The sequence below is a fragment of the Anopheles gambiae genome, chromosome X (genome assembly GCF_943734735.2).
Source record: "Anopheles gambiae chromosome X, idAnoGambNW_F1_1, whole genome shotgun sequence".
Classification (NCBI taxonomy): domain Eukaryota; kingdom Metazoa; phylum Arthropoda; class Insecta; order Diptera; family Culicidae; genus Anopheles; species Anopheles gambiae.
In genome coordinates, this window is record NC_064600.1 from 21938866 (window position 1) to 21957762 (window position 18897).

The 18897-nt window shown below is 41.9% G+C and overlaps 1 protein-coding gene across 11 annotated transcripts in view; it reads left to right on the plus strand.

The window, feature by feature from the left end:
• The window catches only part of LOC4576145 (lachesin), a 233599-nt gene that overhangs the window by 131472 nt on the left and 83230 nt on the right, over positions 1–18897 (plus strand). For 10 of the 11 annotated variants that reach the window (XM_061641127.1, XM_061641132.1, XM_061641083.1 and 7 more), the window contains one exon: positions 10950–11050. In XM_061641127.1, the coding sequence (XP_061497111.1) occupies positions 10950–11050 (101 nt within the window). Of the gene's footprint in view, positions 1–10949; positions 11051–12875; positions 13472–18897 lie in introns of those variants that run through there. The other variant, XM_061641138.1, reaches the window with a different exon arrangement.

Below are 18897 nucleotides of genomic sequence, written 5' to 3' on the forward strand. Positions count from 1 at the left end.
TAGAAGTGCCTGAGCGATGACAGATGGTATAATCGTAATTTTCCAGAAACAAGGACCACCTGGCAATCTTAGCGGAAGCATTACGGTTCTTAAGGGTCTCGACCAGAGAGTTGCAGTCAGTAACTATCTTAATGGGGAGCCCATGAACATAAGTGTGAAAGCGCTTAAGAGCGTAAATGATGGAAAGAGTTTCAAGCTCATAACTGTGTAACTTGGACTCGTCTTTTGAAGTGGTTTTGGAAAAGTAAGCAACAGGGTGCAACTTATTGTCATCCTGTTTCTGAAGGAGAATAGCGCCAAAACCAAAGGAACTTGCGTCACAGTGTAATTCGGTTTCCCGTTTTGGGTCGAATATGGAAAGGACAGGAGAATGCACAAGTTTGTCACGTAAGGTTTCAAAAGCATGCACACAATTTGAATCGAAGTTAAATACTTCGTCCTTCTGAAGAAGTTTTGTCATAGGTTTAGCGATGCAAGAGAAAGATGGGACAAACCGTCGGAAGTATGAAAACAGACCAAGACAACGTCTGAGTTGTTTTAAATTAGTGGGCATAGGATAATTAGTAAGTGCTTTAATGTGCCTATCACTAGGCTGAATTCCAGAAAAGTTAGCTTTGTAGCCCAAGTATTCTATTTCTTCATGGACAAATTTGCACTTGTCAAGACGAAGTTCCAAATTGTTCTGCTTAATCTTTTCTAATACGGACCGGAGAGTACTGAAGTGAGAGCTAAGATCAGTAGAAGCGATGATGATGTCATCGAGGTACACTACTATTCTACCATCATCAATGAATTCCCTTAAAATAGAATTAATAAAACGTTGGAATTCGGAAGGGGCGTTACGAAGACCGAATGGCATCTTCAGATATTCAAATTGACCATCTGGGGTCACAAAAGAAGTGTAGGGGATAGACTCCTCACTCATTGGGACCTGATGGAATCCGCTTTTCAAATCCAGCAAACTGAAGAATTTTTTTCCACACAGATGCTCCAAACAAGTTTCGATAAGGGGTAGGGGGTAATTGTCCCGAACTGTAATTTTGTTGAGGGGCCGGTAATCCACACACATACGAACCTCGCCACTCTTTTTCCTAACGAGGACAAGCGCAGAAGCATAAGGAGAATTACTGGGCCGGATGATGTTTTCTGCTAACAGTTTATCAACAATTTGCTTAACCTGCTGTCTTTCACCATAAGAGAGTCTTCGCGGCTTAGTAAATATTGGTGTATCATGAGTTAGATTGATTTTCATTGGATGTACGAGTGGTTTAGTGTTTGAAATATATTTGAGGTATGAATTCTTGATAATAGAAATAACAATTGAACGCTGCTCTAAGGATAGAGTATCTCCTAAATCCAGTTCATTTTCGGCTTCGATTACATCGAGCGAGCAAATACTCCTAATAGCATCTTCTAATTTTTCTGGAAGAGTTGTATCAACTTCTTCAAGTTCCGTCAACGGGGTTTTAGTAATACATGATTTTGAAAAAGATGAATAAGTAAGAGAAATGTTAAGAGAATTAAGTAAATCGCGACCAATAATGACAGGCCACGCAATTCCAGGTAATATAATAAAAGAATGTCGAACAGAATGATACCTAAACTGGATTGTGCAATTAATTCGTCCTCGAGAATAAAGTGGTCCCTTAACCATAGTGCAGTATTCAGTTGTTGAAAGAGGTCCTAGCAGCCTAGCTGGTACTAATGTGTCACTGATGAAGCTCACAGGACTCCCTGTATCGAGAAGGGAACGGACGCGATTGAGGGTGGTACGCTTAGTAGAAGGGTGTAAAAATGTCAAACTCACCTCTTGGTTTGTGCCGAGAGTATCCTCCGAGCTAATACCGCCCTCAACAGTAGCGTTGGCCCGACGTTCAGGGCAATTGCGGTAGACGTGCCCAGTCTGGAAACAGCGGAAACATCCGCCGGGTGGGCGCTTCGGCTTGGAGCAGGCACTCTGAAGGTGTCCAAATCGGGAGCAGTTGAAGCAGCGGACAGGTTCCTGCGACGTTAGGGGCCGTTCCATACGGCTGTTCATCGGGGCCCGAACAACGGCGGAAGGGGGCTTGATGGCTCGAAGATGACGGCAAGACTCGAAAAGCTTCAGCTTCTTCCGGAAATCTTCCATCGTGAGGGGCATGAAGTGCAGGCTTGAAGTAATTGACGGGCTTCCCAATCCATCGATGACGATCGGGATCAGTTCCGAATCAGGAATGTCGGCTTGGCCAGCTATGCGCTGCATATCAAACAGGTAGCGGAGGGCAGATTCTTGGGGTTGCAGCCGACGATTGCGGAGTTGGCGGTACACAGATTCAGGAGTAGCGACGAAATGAAGGTTGTCGATAAGCTCCATTTTCAGTTCGTCGTAAGTGGTGACGTCAAATTCTTTGGCGACGTTAGCTGCCGTGCCTGTGAGGAGCCGAAGAGTAAACAAAAATTTGTCCGCATCGCATACTCGATGGAGTGAGAAAAGGCGTTCCAAATCACGGAACCAGCGGATGACATCGGAATTTTTCTCAGCATCAAGCGGCTCGATGAAGGATTCGAAATCCTTTACACAAACGGCGGTCGGTTGCTGCGCCTCGAGTTGATGCACTTTCTGACGCAATTCGGCTAACTGTAGCTGCATTCGCAGCGCTTCGAGGTGAGCCTCCATATCGTCGGAACAGCGGGGAAGGGCGGCAGCTACACCTTGGGCGGAGGGCAGATTAGCATTGGCGTCGGTGGTGTTGTTCGTCGAAGCGGCATCATTAACGGCGTCACCGCCATTTTCATGAGGGTGATACAAAATGGCGGCCTCGGGATGGTTTGCGTAAGCGGAGGCTGATGCCATGGCCGAGGTGGTGGGCTGCGCTGCACGGGGGGAACGAGCGACCAGCTCGAGAGAGGCGTAAAGTTGCCGAAGTTGTGCGAGGGTGGCGGTATTCGGTACGTCGACGCCGGCTTCGATGAGCGCCCGGCGAAGTTCGTCTTTGCCCACCATTTGATGAGATGGCGTAATGTCACACGCACACACGTACACAGACACACGTAGACCGGCTGGTTAAGCGGCTTGCAGGCGGTTTGTAGGCGACTTTTTGTTGGTAATCCCACTTCTGAGATGTAACGACCAAGCGTTTTACGGTTGGCGGAAGGTTAATTGGCCGTTTTAATAAGATTTAGCACAATTCGGAAGAGCACACAAATAATTATACGCAGAAGTCAGTGGCTTACGTCTGCTTCGTTCAATGTCGCGCCAAGAAGAGAGCTTTATTCTATGACAGTTCATCTAGCACACCGGGTGCTCCAGCGGTCAAGGTATAACGCGTTTATACCGCTGCGTTCGGGATTCAGGTTGAGTGCACAGTGGGCGATATTAGTCCGGACGTTACAATATATATATATATATATATATATATATATATATATATATATATATATATATATATATATATATATATATATATATATATATATATATATATATATATATATATATATATATATATATATATATATTTATATATATATGTATATATATATATATATATATATATATATATATATTTATATATTTATATATATATATATATTTTTATATTTATATATTTATATATATATATATATATATTTATATATATTTATATATATATATATATATATATATATATATATATATATATATATATATATATATATATATATATATATATATATATATATATATATATATATATATATATATATATATATATATATATATATATATATATATATATATATATATATATATATATATATATATATACTTCGTATAAGTTCAATTCACTTCAATCATTTAAATCAAAACGTAACATTGAAAACAATAGCCGGCATCGCGAATAAATGAACACATTTTAACAGTCGTTTAAAGTTCATTTTGGTTTAACCGAGTTCATTTGTTGTTCATTCCTGTTAAAATAAACGATCGTCAAAACAGTTAACGACTGCTCGATATCGCATATACCCGCTGCGCAAATTCGAGCAGTTTCCAGCGCAGAAAATGCACCAAAATCTGCGCTGGCCAGCGCAGATTTTGGCCCGATCCCCGCGCTGGACTTCAGCGATTTCTGCGCTGGGTCGAGCAAGTTTAGCGTCATCTGTGGGCGAAATGGACGAACTATTTATGGTGGCGGAGCAAAAAAAACGGTCAAAAAAATTTAAAAAAATTGGCGCCCATTTTCTCATCCGCTTCATCTCCCTCCCTCACCCTGCCCTGCCTTACTTGCGCTTCTGTCCGTGCCTTCCGCCGCCAGCTGATTGGCTGTTGCGGTGTATGCGTTGATACTCATATGTGCATTGCGGTTGTGTATTGTTATTGGTGGGTGTTAGCATTTATTAATTTGTGTGTGACCTTTAGACGCTGTGGCAGAAGCTGGATTGGGATTCAAAGTGTTATCGGTGTATTGATGGTTTATTTTATTTCGTGCCGCTGCTGATGAGACCATTCGATGCCCCTGCCAGTTGAGGGTGAAGAAGCCTATTTAAAACAAGCGTAGGAGAACGTCTAACACTAATCTAATATTTTTTTATTTGAACATGTTTGATGCTTCAACGACCTTCTAAGCATCATGTAGTACAATGTATAGTGGCAATATAATATTTTTTTTAATGTGCCGAAATCTTTCTCGCGTTTTCGGGTCTCGTCACACACACACACACACAGCGCGGGGTAAGTGGCCGTTCACTCTATCATGTCGCGATTCCCCACCCCGCCCGGCGCTAGGGATGAGGATGCTACAAGAAAGCTCAACCAACCGTTCTACCGATAAGGTAGCTGTAATCGATCATGCGTGGAGGGTGGGGGGGTGGTCTAGTGGGGGGGGGGGGGGAGTGCGTGCTTGTACGACTTCGGGGGTGCGTGCTCGCGAGCGCGCTTTCGTGGGTGCGTGCTGGCGTGCGCGCTTTCATGCTCGCGGGCGCGCGTACATGCGTGTGTGTGTGCGTGCGTGCGTGCTGGCGTGCGCGCGTTCATGCAGGTGTGCGTGTGTGTGTGTGTGTGTGTGTGTGTGTGTGTGTGTGTGCGAGTTTGCGCGCGCGTATTTGTGTGTGAGTTTGCGCGCGCGTGTTTGTGTGTTTGTGTGTGTGTGTGCGTTTGGAAACCACAAAACTATTTGATTCTGATGCGTACATTTTCATCCGCTGCGGCTACAAAATACCACGCATTTTTGATCTCGCTACCTGAGAGACAACACAACCATTGGCATTGGCATCTTTGCGATCGGCTCTGCTGTTGGGGGTATTAAAAAGACACACGATCTAAGCAAACATGCGTGTGATTTGTTGCACATTTATTTCTAATTCAGCTAGCGGACGCAAGTGGAAACAACATTTTGAATTGAATCCATACAACAGAGGATTCTGGATTTGTTTGTTACGGTGCGCGTATGGTGCTGCACCTGTCCGTCCAGAATCTGGTGGCTTGTTGGTTAGTAGTCGTTATCATGACGCCGATTGCCGGCAGTCCTTCCCCGAGTGTGGACTGCTATGTTAAATTTTTCTTCTCATTATTATTATTATTATTATTATTATTATTATTATTATTATTATTATTATTATTATTATTATTATTATTATTATTATTATTATTATTGTCATTATGGCCTACGCGATCATACCGGCCTTTTCAGGACTTGAGTACCACGTAGCCGGATAGTCAGCTCTTGCTACGGCGGACGGTTCATACACGGTTAGAACCCACGCCGGGCATGCAGATGTGAGTAATGAGGTGCCGCGGGATCGCTCCTATCCAGTGGGCAACTTGCATACTGCCACACTGTCTCCTGCTCGATGCATACGCTGCAGGCAGGGGGAAGGATGCACTCTACAGTAAAAAAACACTGTCATGAACCAGCGGCGGATCTACCGTTAGGCGGACTAGGCGGTCGAAGAAGATCTCCCGAGAAGGCCCCCCCATCCCCCGCCGGTAATATAAGTATACTGTTCTATTTCCCAACAGCTGTGTGCCAGTACCCCCCTCCTCCCTGTCATCAGTTACCATTTAGAGGCGCCTCAACTCGTCATTCCGCCTAGGGACCCCGATTCCCCTAATCCGCCACTATCATGCACACCTTCCTTTCTTTGACCGATGGATCATAACATTCCGGAAGAAATTACATTTGGCGACAGTTGTGCACACACACGCACGCTCATACCCTTGCGCAGACGGCACAGCATATCTGTGTAATCTACAACATGCGAAAGCAAAAGCTTTGCAAAAGCAAAAGCAAAAAAAAAGTTATGTTTAATGCTTAACACGTTCATATCGATGGCAGGCCCCAAGGACTGCCAGTGAACTTTCCAGCCTGCGTTCTAGGTGCTGGTGGAACGGAAAGTTGATGAAAATCCGCGCCGGGCTGAATGTGTTAATGCGAATTAGGGTTCTGCGCGTTGCACAGCAAACCCTCAAGCTTTAGCTAGCTTTTCCTTAGTCATTTTTATATTGCAGCAAATGAACTTATTGCGCTTTTTTGGATTGATTTGTAAAAATGCAACTTCATCGCCGCAATGTGTATAAACGGTTTTTTAAGCGCCACAGCAACTCATGAGCATTGACCACACGCGAGAAAGAGATAGCGCTATGGTGGGAAAAAGCACGGACGACGGCTGACAGCGATTGGCCGTCTGACGCACCAACACATTCAAACCATCGACAGCGCGCTCAGGCGAGGGGTACGAGGCGGAGCCAGGGACGGGTAGCTCGACGAGCTGCTTGACAAATTTGCCGTTGGAGGGAAAAAGATGGCATGATGAAATTCTCAGAACTCCATGATTTCTTGCGTCGCTTTGCGCAGCGGGTAGGCAAACACGGGGAAAAAATTCGAGCAGTATAATTAAACGACTGTTAATTTGTATCGCATACGCTCTTGACAGTCGTTTGTTTAACGGTGGCATAGGACCAGTCGTTAAAATTAACAAATGAACTCAAAGCGTTCGCGATGCCAAATTCTAGCAATTTTTAACGACTTTGGTTAATTTTTAACGACTGTTAATTTTAAACCAATTCTTTCGCGATACCAGCTAATATTCGTTCCAAACCCGCTGGACAAAGCTATCGAAAACTTCTCAACTTCTCGCTCAATAGCTTGAGAGCAAGAACCAATAATGATAAAGCGAGGTGAAGAGGAGAAGAAGGAGAGAAAGAGAACGTGGGTGTGACCTATGTCTCGGCCATTATCATTTTTACGCCAACACGGTCGCTTTTTGGTCAGAAAGAGATAAACACATACAACGCGCTCTCTCGAACGACCGTAAACGCTTCAATCGATTAAGAGCTTCGATCGGTTCTTCAGACGTTTCTGCTCGCTTTCTCGATCGGTTTCGGCAGAAAGCGAATCTGCAGCGCAAAACCTCGCAGATTTCTCCCCATACAAACGGGAACGTTCGACCCCGGCAGGTAGAACTCATTCTTTCACGCGCTTCTTACGGTCTCTCAATGGTACGTTATTTTAAAACTGAGCGCCAAGTGAGCGCCTTCAGACAACCGCGGCGAACGGATCTCGTCGTTCGAAGCCCATAGTCGCCCCGTTTGTCTTGCGTGTATTGCGTTGGCGAAAGTCGAACATATTTCACCGTAAAGTCGCATGCAAAATATAAAAAAATCTACTGCTGCCAGACGTTAGTGTATCTCCTCTATACAAAATCTCGTTTGCCTCTTCCACCATTCTTAAAGACTTATTGTCGCGTTGGAGCAATGTTTTTATAACATATTGAATTCTATTTCAACTACAGGTGTCCCCCGAGATACGACTGTATTTGGGACCGAAAAAATGTCCCAAAGCAAGGCGTAAGTCGAAAAAGTCGTATGTCGAATATCTATGAATATTAAGTTTATAACCGAAGTTGAAGAGTTGGAATTTATGATATCGTGTATTTTATTTAAAATAATGTTTGATAATGTAATAATTATATTTTAAAAATCGTACACAATATAGATATTCAAGATAGGGTAGTTGTGGAATCTTTGGAAATGTGTGTATAATGGTTATCAGCCCAGATATTCAAAAAAATACATCAATTTCTTGTCAATGACAACTTTTAACTGTCAAAATCAAAATCGTCGTATCTGCGAATCGTCGTAACTCGAGGGGGTCGTAACTTGGGGGACGCCTGTATACTGATCCGTCAAGCACATTACGTGCACCGTCAGTATAGTTGAAATGTATTCGTCATACAATTAAAGTTGAAAGATACAACGATATAACATTTCATTCTAAAAAATCTCCTGTAAATTGAATACGAATTGTTTTTTCCAATCTTTTAAATTAAGTCGAATGCTTTCGCGGGCCGGATTGAATGTTGCGGTGGGCTACATGTGGCCCGCGGGCCGGACTTTGTCGACCGCTGACTTAGGGGAGTGTTGCAATCGATTAGGGGAATTTTGCAAGCGTACTGTGGAGCTTTTGTCTAACGGTGGGTGCCTTTCCGAAAGGTTTCGATATGGCACATATTTGAGTAAGATTCAAAGTAACCTCTGCAGGTGGCCTGACTCGTTTTGGCACTTCTACAAGAGCAAAACAAAATCCACGCATACACCGACATCTATTACGTACAAAGGAGCAACAAGTGCCAACACTAATGAAATGTGCAATCTCTTCGCGGATCGCTTCGCAGATTGCTTTTCACCGGTCATGAATGATACCGATACCATTGATGCTGCTCTCGTCAACACTCCGGCTGGCGCAATTAACATTAGTACTCCTTTCATCGATAGTGAGATCGTTTTATCAGCCCTAATGCAACTAAAGCCTTCCTTCGCTCCTGGACCCGACGGAATTCCTTCTACCGTGCTGAAACGCTGTCAAACGACAGTAGCACCTATCCTTGTAAAAATGTTCAATGCATCGCTAGCCAATGGCTACTTTCCCAAAACATGGAGGAAATCTTGGATGGTTCCTATTTACAAAAAGGGCGACAGGACAGATGCCATCAACTACCGGGGTATTACATCGTTGTGTGCCATTGCCAAGGTGTTCGAACTAGTGATATACAAAAATCTGCTATATGCATGCCGCAGCTACCCGTATCAACATGAATTCTTTCCAAAAAAGTCGACTACCACGAAATTGGTTGAATTTGTAACCTATTGCACTAGTCAAATTGATGCCGGAGCTCAAGTCGAAGCAATTTATACATATATTGAAAGCAGCATTCGACTCTCTTCCGCACGCAATTATTCTCGCTACACTCGATAAGCTAGGATTTCCCAGCTCGCTCGTACAGTGGCTTAAGTCTTACCTAATTAATCGCACATACATCGTGAAAATTGATAAGCACATGTCCAAAGAAATAGTCAGCAGCTCGGGTGTGCCACAAGGAAGCAATATTGGCCCGCTTCTCTTCATATTGTTCATAAACGATGTTACCCTCGCTTTACCTCCCGACAGTGTTAGTCGGTTTGCCGACGATGCAAAAAATTTTGCGCCTATTCACAACACATGTGATTGTACATTCCTGCAAGACTGCATCGAAATCTTCTGTTCGTGGTGCAATCGTAATGGACTGACCATCTGCATCGAGAAATGCTACTGTGTGTCTTTTAGTCGATGCAGGAGCCCAGTCACTGGTACCTACTTCATGGACGGCACTGCAGTTAATCGACAAAATCATGCCAAAGACCTGGGCGTTCTGTTCGACTCTAGTTTGAACTTTAAATAGCATATCGATGACGTTGTAGCCAGAGGAAATCAATTACTTGGCGTGGTTATCCGGACAACTAATGAATTCCGCAACCCCATGTGCATCAAAGCTATCTACAACTGTATCGTTCGTTCGGTTCTGGAATATTCGTGCGTAGTCTGGAGCCCAACTACTGCTTCTTCAATTGCTCGACTTGAGGCGATTCAACGTAAACTCACGCGATATGCCCTACGCCTACTTCCCTGGGAGGATCGCAATAATCTTCCTCCGTATGCTGCGCGGTGCCCTCTTATAGGCCTTGAACCTCTTTCGGTTAGAAGACGCAATGCACAGTGTTCTTTCATCGCTGGATTGCTAAATGGCTCTATCGACTCATCGCCTTTGTTGCATCGAGTCGACATCTATGCACCATCCCGAACACTTAGGTCTAGAGAAACTCGACGGCTCGCTCAACCCCGTTCCAGCGCTGGTCGGTCTGACCCTATGTTCCGCATGTCGGCTGTCTTCAATACTGTCTCGGATTGCTTCGACTTCGACATCTCGACTCAGTGCTTCAAGGAACGTCACCGGCTTTTGCCGTGGCCGCAGTGAATTGCGATGCAAATCTTGTTTTTTTTATGTATTTTGTTTTTAATGAACTGTTACATCTTAATTAGGCCATACGGCCCGTTGAAGATTAAATAAATAAATAATAATAATAATAAACATTAATATAAAGTAATATTTTATATATATATGGGGTTCAAACTTAAAATGGATTGTCTCTCCGTAGCAAAGATTGACTATCCGGCTGTGTGGTAATGAAATAAGTCTCGAATACCTGTATAGGCTGGCATGTCCGCGTAGAACGTTACGCCAGACAGGAGAAGTTAGAGTAATATTAAACTACTGCAAACTCAAAATAGCAAAATATTTTTTATAAAACATTGAATAACGATATTAGGTATTGGAAATCCGTTTGTAGCAGCGGCGATCGTCCCGACACACATTTTCATTCATTTTTTATGTGTTCTTGCGAACTAAATGGTTGCAATAGTTATTTACCGCGGTGTTGTGAGACCAAGCGTATGGAATGTGCCACCACCCCAAGAATTAAAATAAATCCTACTACCAATGAATTTTGTAATCGATATCATTCGTAAATAATCACATCAAGCTAATTTGAACTTGTTATATGTTCTTGTGACAATAATAACACTCTTATGATTATCATTTTTTTTCCATTTTTTACATGATCCTGCAACAACGTGCGGAATTAAACAACTCACATCAATGTCTCAATGCCACAACAGATAGGTTACTTAGATGTAGTTATTCCACCAGATTTTATCTCCGAAGATACCTCGTCAGATGTCATAGTCCCAGAAGGCAGTTCAGTGAAATTAACGTGTAGGTGAGTAAAATTGTACATGCCTACTATGGATGAATTTAGTTTTATTAAATTTGCTGCTTCCAGTAAAATGATAATTAAACTTGCAAGTTTTAGAGCAAGGAATGCAAGATATGACGCTTACAGTGTTTCTCTAGCCAACTCAACACTGTAAGCTTCATTGCCTATCCGTAAAATCCCATTTCAATTTTGTCAAATGAATGTCGAGCGTATACCGAGCAACCAATGACAGATCATTTGAGTTCCCATTGGTATTGTTGAAATGTATTTTACGGGATTGAATTGTTGGCTTCCGATGTTGAACTGGCTAGAGAAACCCGGTAAGATAAGACTAAAGAGTTCATTTTTGGTTAGATTAGTTGTATCGTTTGATAACTCTGTTTATTCTTTTGAAATGGCCAAAGGCTGCATTTGCAATGTCAAAGGTCATTTAAAAGGAACGAAGGGGCCGTGTTGCTTAAAACAAATACAATTATGTTTAATGGCGCAGGGGCCGTGAAAATACAATTATGTTTCATGGCGCTATAATCCATATTGCCTTTCTTTCGCTGAGAAATGGAAGGGCACCTTATTCCGGGTGTACTTGGACGATTTGGTCCTATGGATTGGGTGGTCCTATAAGCGTAGTGAAGGTCTACATAATTCAGTTTTTGAGGTTTTCCATTCCAGTTCAGTATTCCAAATGGTTTTGCACGGGTCTGTATCGTTTGGATTTCAAACATTTCATTGAATTCAGAAGTGATCCGAGTAAAGTTCAGTTAAGTTAGTCAAATGACATGGCGGGGGTCTGTATGGCCGCGGGGCCATGGGGATTCTCAACGCTCATTTTCTCAAGCACTCATGCTGATCGTGCTTTTGAGAAATCCTCGTTCTCAGCGTTTGTCGAATCGGAACAAAATCGGTTTTGAGAATCTTTGATAATCTTTGAGAAAGTTGACGATGCAGCGATCGGCTAACTGAAACATGGAGAATTGTGCTATTTGTTTATCGGAAATCACTTTGAAAAATGTATTCAATGTTTATAATTGAAAAAAAAATAAAAAAATGCGATCAAAAATATATTTTCTATTTAAAGCTCCAAATAAAGCATGAGTGATTTTATCAGTTTCTCAAAGTGAGAAAAATTGACGACGGCCACGGCCTCGCGTCTGAGAACAAGATTTGAGTGCTTGAGAAACTTAAATGAGTGCTTGATAATGTTTTCTCAGCTTGAGAAAGCCCCGTGGCCCCGAGGCCTATCGTTCCCGTTCTCTAGTTAATCAGTGCAAGAACGTTCAAGTAATGATTTTCTGTCTGTCGTCAATGGCGATTACTCATCTATACACATTGGACACATTCATTCTTACATTCATGCAAACATTTATCCTTCACAAATAAACAAGCGATTGCACATGGACAAACAAGATGGGCCCCTTGCCAATTTTATACCGTAGGCTGATATTTCAGCCTATCAGCTGTTTGCATTGTATAGCAGTTTTTGAGCAGCTATTAAAGAGGGTTTAAGTAAAGAGAGACAAAATTAAAGAGGGTAAAGTATGCAGATGGGCTTATCCCAAGGTATATGTATTTAGAATGCTGATTTTTATCGCTTCTGCTTCTGAATGCAGATTTTAAGAATGTTTTGTGTAGTCGTCAAGCTTCCAGAAAATCTGTTTTAGTAAAAGTTTTCACACGTCCTGTTCAAATTTGGTTATAAAAAGCATGCTGTGCGACCACCTGGTCTCTACACATTTTGATTCTAGATTCCACCACCTCTCGTTGCGCAAAGCGACGGAAGAAATCATTGCCTTTCAACCATTTTCTCAGGCCTTCTCTTTCCACCCTACAGCGAATTTGTTAAGTAACTCGTCAAGCTACCCGTTCCTGGCCCTGCTTCTTACCCCTCGCCTGAGCGGGCTGTTGAAGGTTTAGATGTGTTAGTGCGCTGGACCGCCAATGGTTGCCAGGCGTCGTCCGTGCTTTTTCCTCCATGGCGCTATCTCTTTCTTGCGTGAGGCATCTGTGGTGCTTAAAGAAACTGTCAAAAAAATTGAGGTGATGAAAATGAATTTTCATATATCAAATCAAAAATGTGCAATGAGTTCAAACGCAGCAGAAAACAAATACTGTGGAATCGCTAGCTCACGTTGGAGGGTATGCTGTGAAACGCCGAGAACCATAATTCTAAGTAGCGCACAAAAGACAGGTGGCCATGGCTGTGCGTAGCAAAGCTTTAACTAGAATGCATAAACCATAACTTGAAGTAACACTAAGCTTTTGCTTTCGTATGTTGTAGATTACACAGATAGGCTGAGCCGTCTGCGCATAGGTGTGAGCAGAGGCGGATTTATCCATCTCGGGCCCCTAAGCGGGGGATCGAACTGGGGTCCATAGTTTCCTTAAAAGTTCCGAAAATTAAATCACATTTTTTATGAATATCTTATTATGAATACCAACTACATAATCTTGAATTCGTTTGCGAAAAAATATTCTGTCGTTTTATATGGCAGTTTTTTTTAATATTATTTTACAGGTTATTTGGCATATTTATAGGTTGTCCATCATCGTTTTTTTCCAGTAGTGCGAAAAATCAAAACTTTATTCAAATACTAGCCAATGTCCAGTGTTAAAAATATAATTATTTATAGAAGTTTTTCAAAATAAATACGCATTTGGTCGATTTACAAAGCTAAGAGTCTTTTACATTGAAATAAATTAAACAATGAAATGATAGCCTGTCGTTATTAAAACTTCAGACTTTTAAAATAAATGGCTGTTAAAGGCTGGTCCATCTTAAGGTTCTTATAGCTATTCTTGTGATTTTTTTTGAATACTCTTAATTCGTGTGGACCAGTTCTTAGAGTGCGGAGACCATGTTACCGCATTCAATTCGAGTATGGGCCGGACTAGAGCGACGAACAGTTGTTTTAAGCAGCTGTGTTGATGACGTAAGAATACTGTTGACGGAATTAGAGTTACGAGTCAAGAATGGTACCTAGGTCCTTAGTTTCTATGTTACGTAAGATTACACAAGAGTTAAGATTATGTGTAAGCTTCTGAGTCTTGAAACGCTGGTAGCCCGTCTTTCCATATCTTTGACATCCTTTGTTGACATCCTCACTTATGCTCGGCATCACCGATAAATCTCTTCTGCAGTCCTCTGTTCCCTCTTTATGTTCCCTTCCGCCCTCTACGTATTCGTCGCCCTTTCAATATCCCTATTCGTCGTAGCTGTTGGTCTTTCTTTCATTATTGTTTCTTTCAACAACTTAAAATCATGAAAACAATGTAAAATAAGAGTTGATTTTTACGAAAAGCTATTTTTACACGCGGGGTAAAATTGGCATAGCCCTGGGGCAAAATGGGCATATGTAAACAAACTGTGACACGTCAAAACACTGGGGCAATATGGGCCACAATAACTGCGCTTAGGTAATGGTCTTTGGTTTTGCGCACGTTTCGTACAATGTATTTTCTCTCCATCTTTTGATTTGCTGTTCAGGAAAGCCCTTAAAATTCTTCCAAAAATATGTTATCAAAATTATAACAGTTTTTACACCTTCAAATCTACAAAATCGAATCTTTTGAAGCTGTGTCTGTTATCATTATTGAGGCGAAAAATACAACACCATAGCCTCACCAATCGCCGTATGTCAAAAGCATCTGCCCATTTTGCCCCAAGAGTAACTGCCCATTTTGCCCCATGTGTAGCATTTTTGTATTTTTTGTTACATTAGTAAGATACGCATTCAATCGCCTTGCTTTCTTCAGACAAATTGTAAAGAAATATAATTTCTTTAAAAATATATCATGTAAAACTTCAACGCATCCCTATGACACTGATTTAAGCTTATTTTGGAAGTGGCAAAAATTACATCACTATGCTACTAAACCTTATTTTGCATTTTTCTTGGTTATTTGTTATGTTAGGGTTATGAAACTTACATGGTGTTAATAGAACACTCTAAAAAATACATTTTGAGCATTGTAAAGAATATTTGTAGTCAAATAATACTTAAATAGAGGTTGCCCATTTTGCCCAACATGCCCATTTTGCCCCGCTTTCCCCTACTACTTGGAGAAGGGTTTAGTTTTCCTTTCATATCTGCACTAACACTTTGACCGCCGGCCTGACGTCACAGTTTTTCGAGTGAGCACGTAGCGCATGGCAAGAGAGCGATGAGAACGACAGTTTCTTGTGCTATTGTTATCACTCTTTTGTTCCATTGCGGTAAGCGGTGTAGCACATGTCGTTCTCGTTCTCTCTTTCCTACCTCATTCGTTCTCAGGAGAATCACTGAGCGTCAGATGCCAAGCTGACCGGTGAGCAAAACCGTCATGCGAATTTATATGACACGGTGTTTAAAGAGTTAACAAAAATCTATCGCTTATAAAAGTGAAGTAAAATGTGGAGGTTTAGCTCGGAGCCTCCTATAGGCCGGGAAAATTCGCCACTGGGTGCGAGTGTGTATGTATCTGCAAAACTATCGCATAATGTTCGTCCGGAATGTTATGATCCATCGGTCAAAGAATGGAAGGTGTTCTTTACAGTTTTTTTAACTATTGTAAAGGTACATCCTTCCCGCTGCCATGAATGCACGATCCTTTTAGATAGGAGCAGTCCTGCGGTACCGCCATCATTCCGCACATATTGACAGCATGCTCGTCGTGGGTTCCAACCGCGTATGAACCGTTCGCCGTAGCGAGGGCTGACAATCCGGATACGTGATACGTTTTAAAGGCCAGCATGATCGCGTGGGCCATTACGCCAATAATAATAAAAATAAAAAGAAGAAGTTAGCATAGCAGTCTATACCCGGGGAAGAGTATGTCTTGTCTTTGTTGCTGTCGGGTCTACCGTTGTGGCGCGACCCAAAGCCGGGCAGGTCGCACGGCGTCATGATACCGACTCCAAGCCAACAAGCCGCCAGATTCTGGACGGACAGGTGCAGCACCAAACGTACACCGTAATAAACAAAACCAGAAACCTCTTTTGTATGCATATAATTCAAAATTATGTTTCCACTTGCATCCGCAGGCTGAATTGGAAAGAATGTAGAACATATAACTCATTTCAACTTATAACTCTCGTGTGTGAGTTATCAATTAACATTTATTGCGTCTTATCACTACAACGGTCAGCGAGCAAAGAGATCGAGCTAAGGACCGCATGTCCTTAGTTCCCTAATTCTATCTCCGATTGCCAACGCAGGTGGCAACCATGGCCTAACTCGATGCAGTGGAAGGTTGAGGTGCACAGCGACAGGTGGCGTACCTGCTATAAATTGTTGCCTGCTAGGTGAAGATCGCTAGAACTGGTCTAACGCGAATCGAACGGTTAGAACTGGTCGAAAGCCGTAACGGTCACTACAAACATTTCATATGCACCTTTGCTTCGATCGAGTGTTTTTAACATTCCCATTTACAGAGCCGGGTGAGAAGATTTGTTTGTTTGTTTATTTTTAGAGAGATTTTGAGGCGCAAAGGTGCCAATTAAACAGTTGTGTTGTCTCTCAACTGATAAGTAAGCGCTCGTACGAAGCTTGTTGTAAAAATGTATAGAATTTGATAGTAGCAGCGGATGAAAATGCAAACAGTTTTGAGGTTCCACACGCACACACGCACGCATGTACACGAGCGATTACCGCTACCTTATTGGAAGAATTGCTGGTTCAGCTATCTTGTAGCGCAGCTATGTCAAACTCATTTTTTCAGAGGGCCGCAAGTACAAATTTTCAGTGATTCGCGGGCCGCAAAGTTGAGAATGGAAAATACACCCCAATATTTATGTAAAATGAGCCGATTGAGCCGGTCTCGTAATACAGTCGTCAACTCGTACGACTTAACAACATGCCCGTCATGGGTTCAATCCCCAAATAGACCGCGCCGCCATACGTAGGACTGACTATCCTGCTATGGGGGGAAATCAATTAGTCACTGAAAGCCAAGCCCATAATTGGGTACAGGCAGGCCTTGACCGACATCGGTTTTTGAGCCAAAGAAGAAGAAGAATTTATGTAAAATGCTTTTTTACATTGTTATTGTTAAACAAATTGACGTGTTGTACTCCTCGCTTCTTATCTGGAATTGTTTGTTATGTACAAATTCGCGATGTTCTTTTTACATGTGCTCTTTTTTATATAAGAAAATTTTTTTAATGTACTTTCAATGTTATTATTAAAATAGGAAATTTTTCATTACTCGCGTTCTCTTACGGCAGTTCTGCTAGAAAATATCTGTCAAACACACTTTTCCACTGAAGTAGGGGAAGTCTAGCAACCTGTAGTGAATCTTTTTCAAGCAATCCGAGCTATCCATCGCTGGATGAATAACAAACATATTTGCAAGTAATTTTTTGACAGATCAAGAGAAAAATTGTAATAACACGTGTTTAAACATTATTTTTCGCTAATTTCCAAGTTCCAAGTGTTCTGGTGATATATTCATTTCTTATAATAAGAACTCGTATTTTACGAATAACTTTTTTTAAATTACTATAATTTTATCTGACGAAGAGTCGTGGTGTGTGATCCCATACAGATCGGCAGATCTGTTTTTGACACTTGAAGGGAGATGATTCGTGAATTGAGGAATTGAGGACTGTGTGAGCTAATCTATTTATAAGCTTTGTATTGCAAGGCTTCGGCATTTCGATTATTTTTATCCTTATTCTAAATCCTTTAGGCTTAAGCTTAATAATATCATTTTGGATTTGATTTTTGGGGAGGTTGGAAATTACATTAATTCGTCTTGCAGAATGTTGGGTACAAATAATTCCAACTTGGCTACAATCATTTTTATTAACATTTATGGTGGCATGATTATGACAAAAAACAGAAATGGCTCCAATCGAATATCAATGATGTAACATTCTAACGTCGGAAAAAAATCGGAACAGAATGAATCCTTTACTCGGCAGTCGGGGGCATGGAGATTGTCAAATTCGGTGGGACAACCGATTACTCCAACGGTTCCGAATGGCTCTAAACGGCTCTATAGGCTTCGGGCGGCACCGAACGGAACTGTTGGTTTGATTTGGCCGGATTCGAAGTCGGAACAGCTAAGATCGGAAATGGTTTTGAGCCGTGGATGCGATTCCGGCAATCAATCACTAGTTGTTGCAAAGTTTTCTAGTGTATGTATCAAGTTATTTTCATTCCTTTTTCGCTTGTAGACAGTTGACGCAGATCTATTTTTCTATACAGAATGTGAAATTGAGTGTGCACAAAATTATGCTAATATTCAGAATTTAATCGAAACATAATACAACTGAGTTTGCATTCGATTCCATGTTTCTTAAGGGTCTCGATTGATATGTACGTTTGTGTAGAATAAGTTTATGAGATGTTATGGGTACATTCATGTTAGTTTGGAAAAATATACCAACAAAAGGATAGTTCTTCTTTGGAAAATTTAATACACTTTGACAAATAGTCATGATAGATTTATGGTTTGCAGTGCTTTTAGTAATTCTCAAAATACTCTCGCGGGCCGCATTCAGAATCGACGCGGGCCGCCAGTTTGACATACCTGTTGTAGCGCATCCACATCCAAAGCACGCGACGGGGTGGGGGATCGCGACGAGATAGAGTGGACGGTCACTTTCCCCGCGCTGTGTGTGTGTGTGGTTGTGTGTCTAGTAATGTAATCAAACTCGAGACAGATTTCGGCACATTTTAAATAATTATTTTATTGCCACTATACATCGTCTTACATGATGCTCAGAAGGACGTTGAAGCACCACACATGTTCAAATTAGCACACATTAATGTGTTAGACCTTATCCTACGCTTGCTGGAAAATGGATTCTTCACCCACGATTAGCACGGACATCAAATGGGCTCATCAGCAGCGACGCGGAATAAAATAAA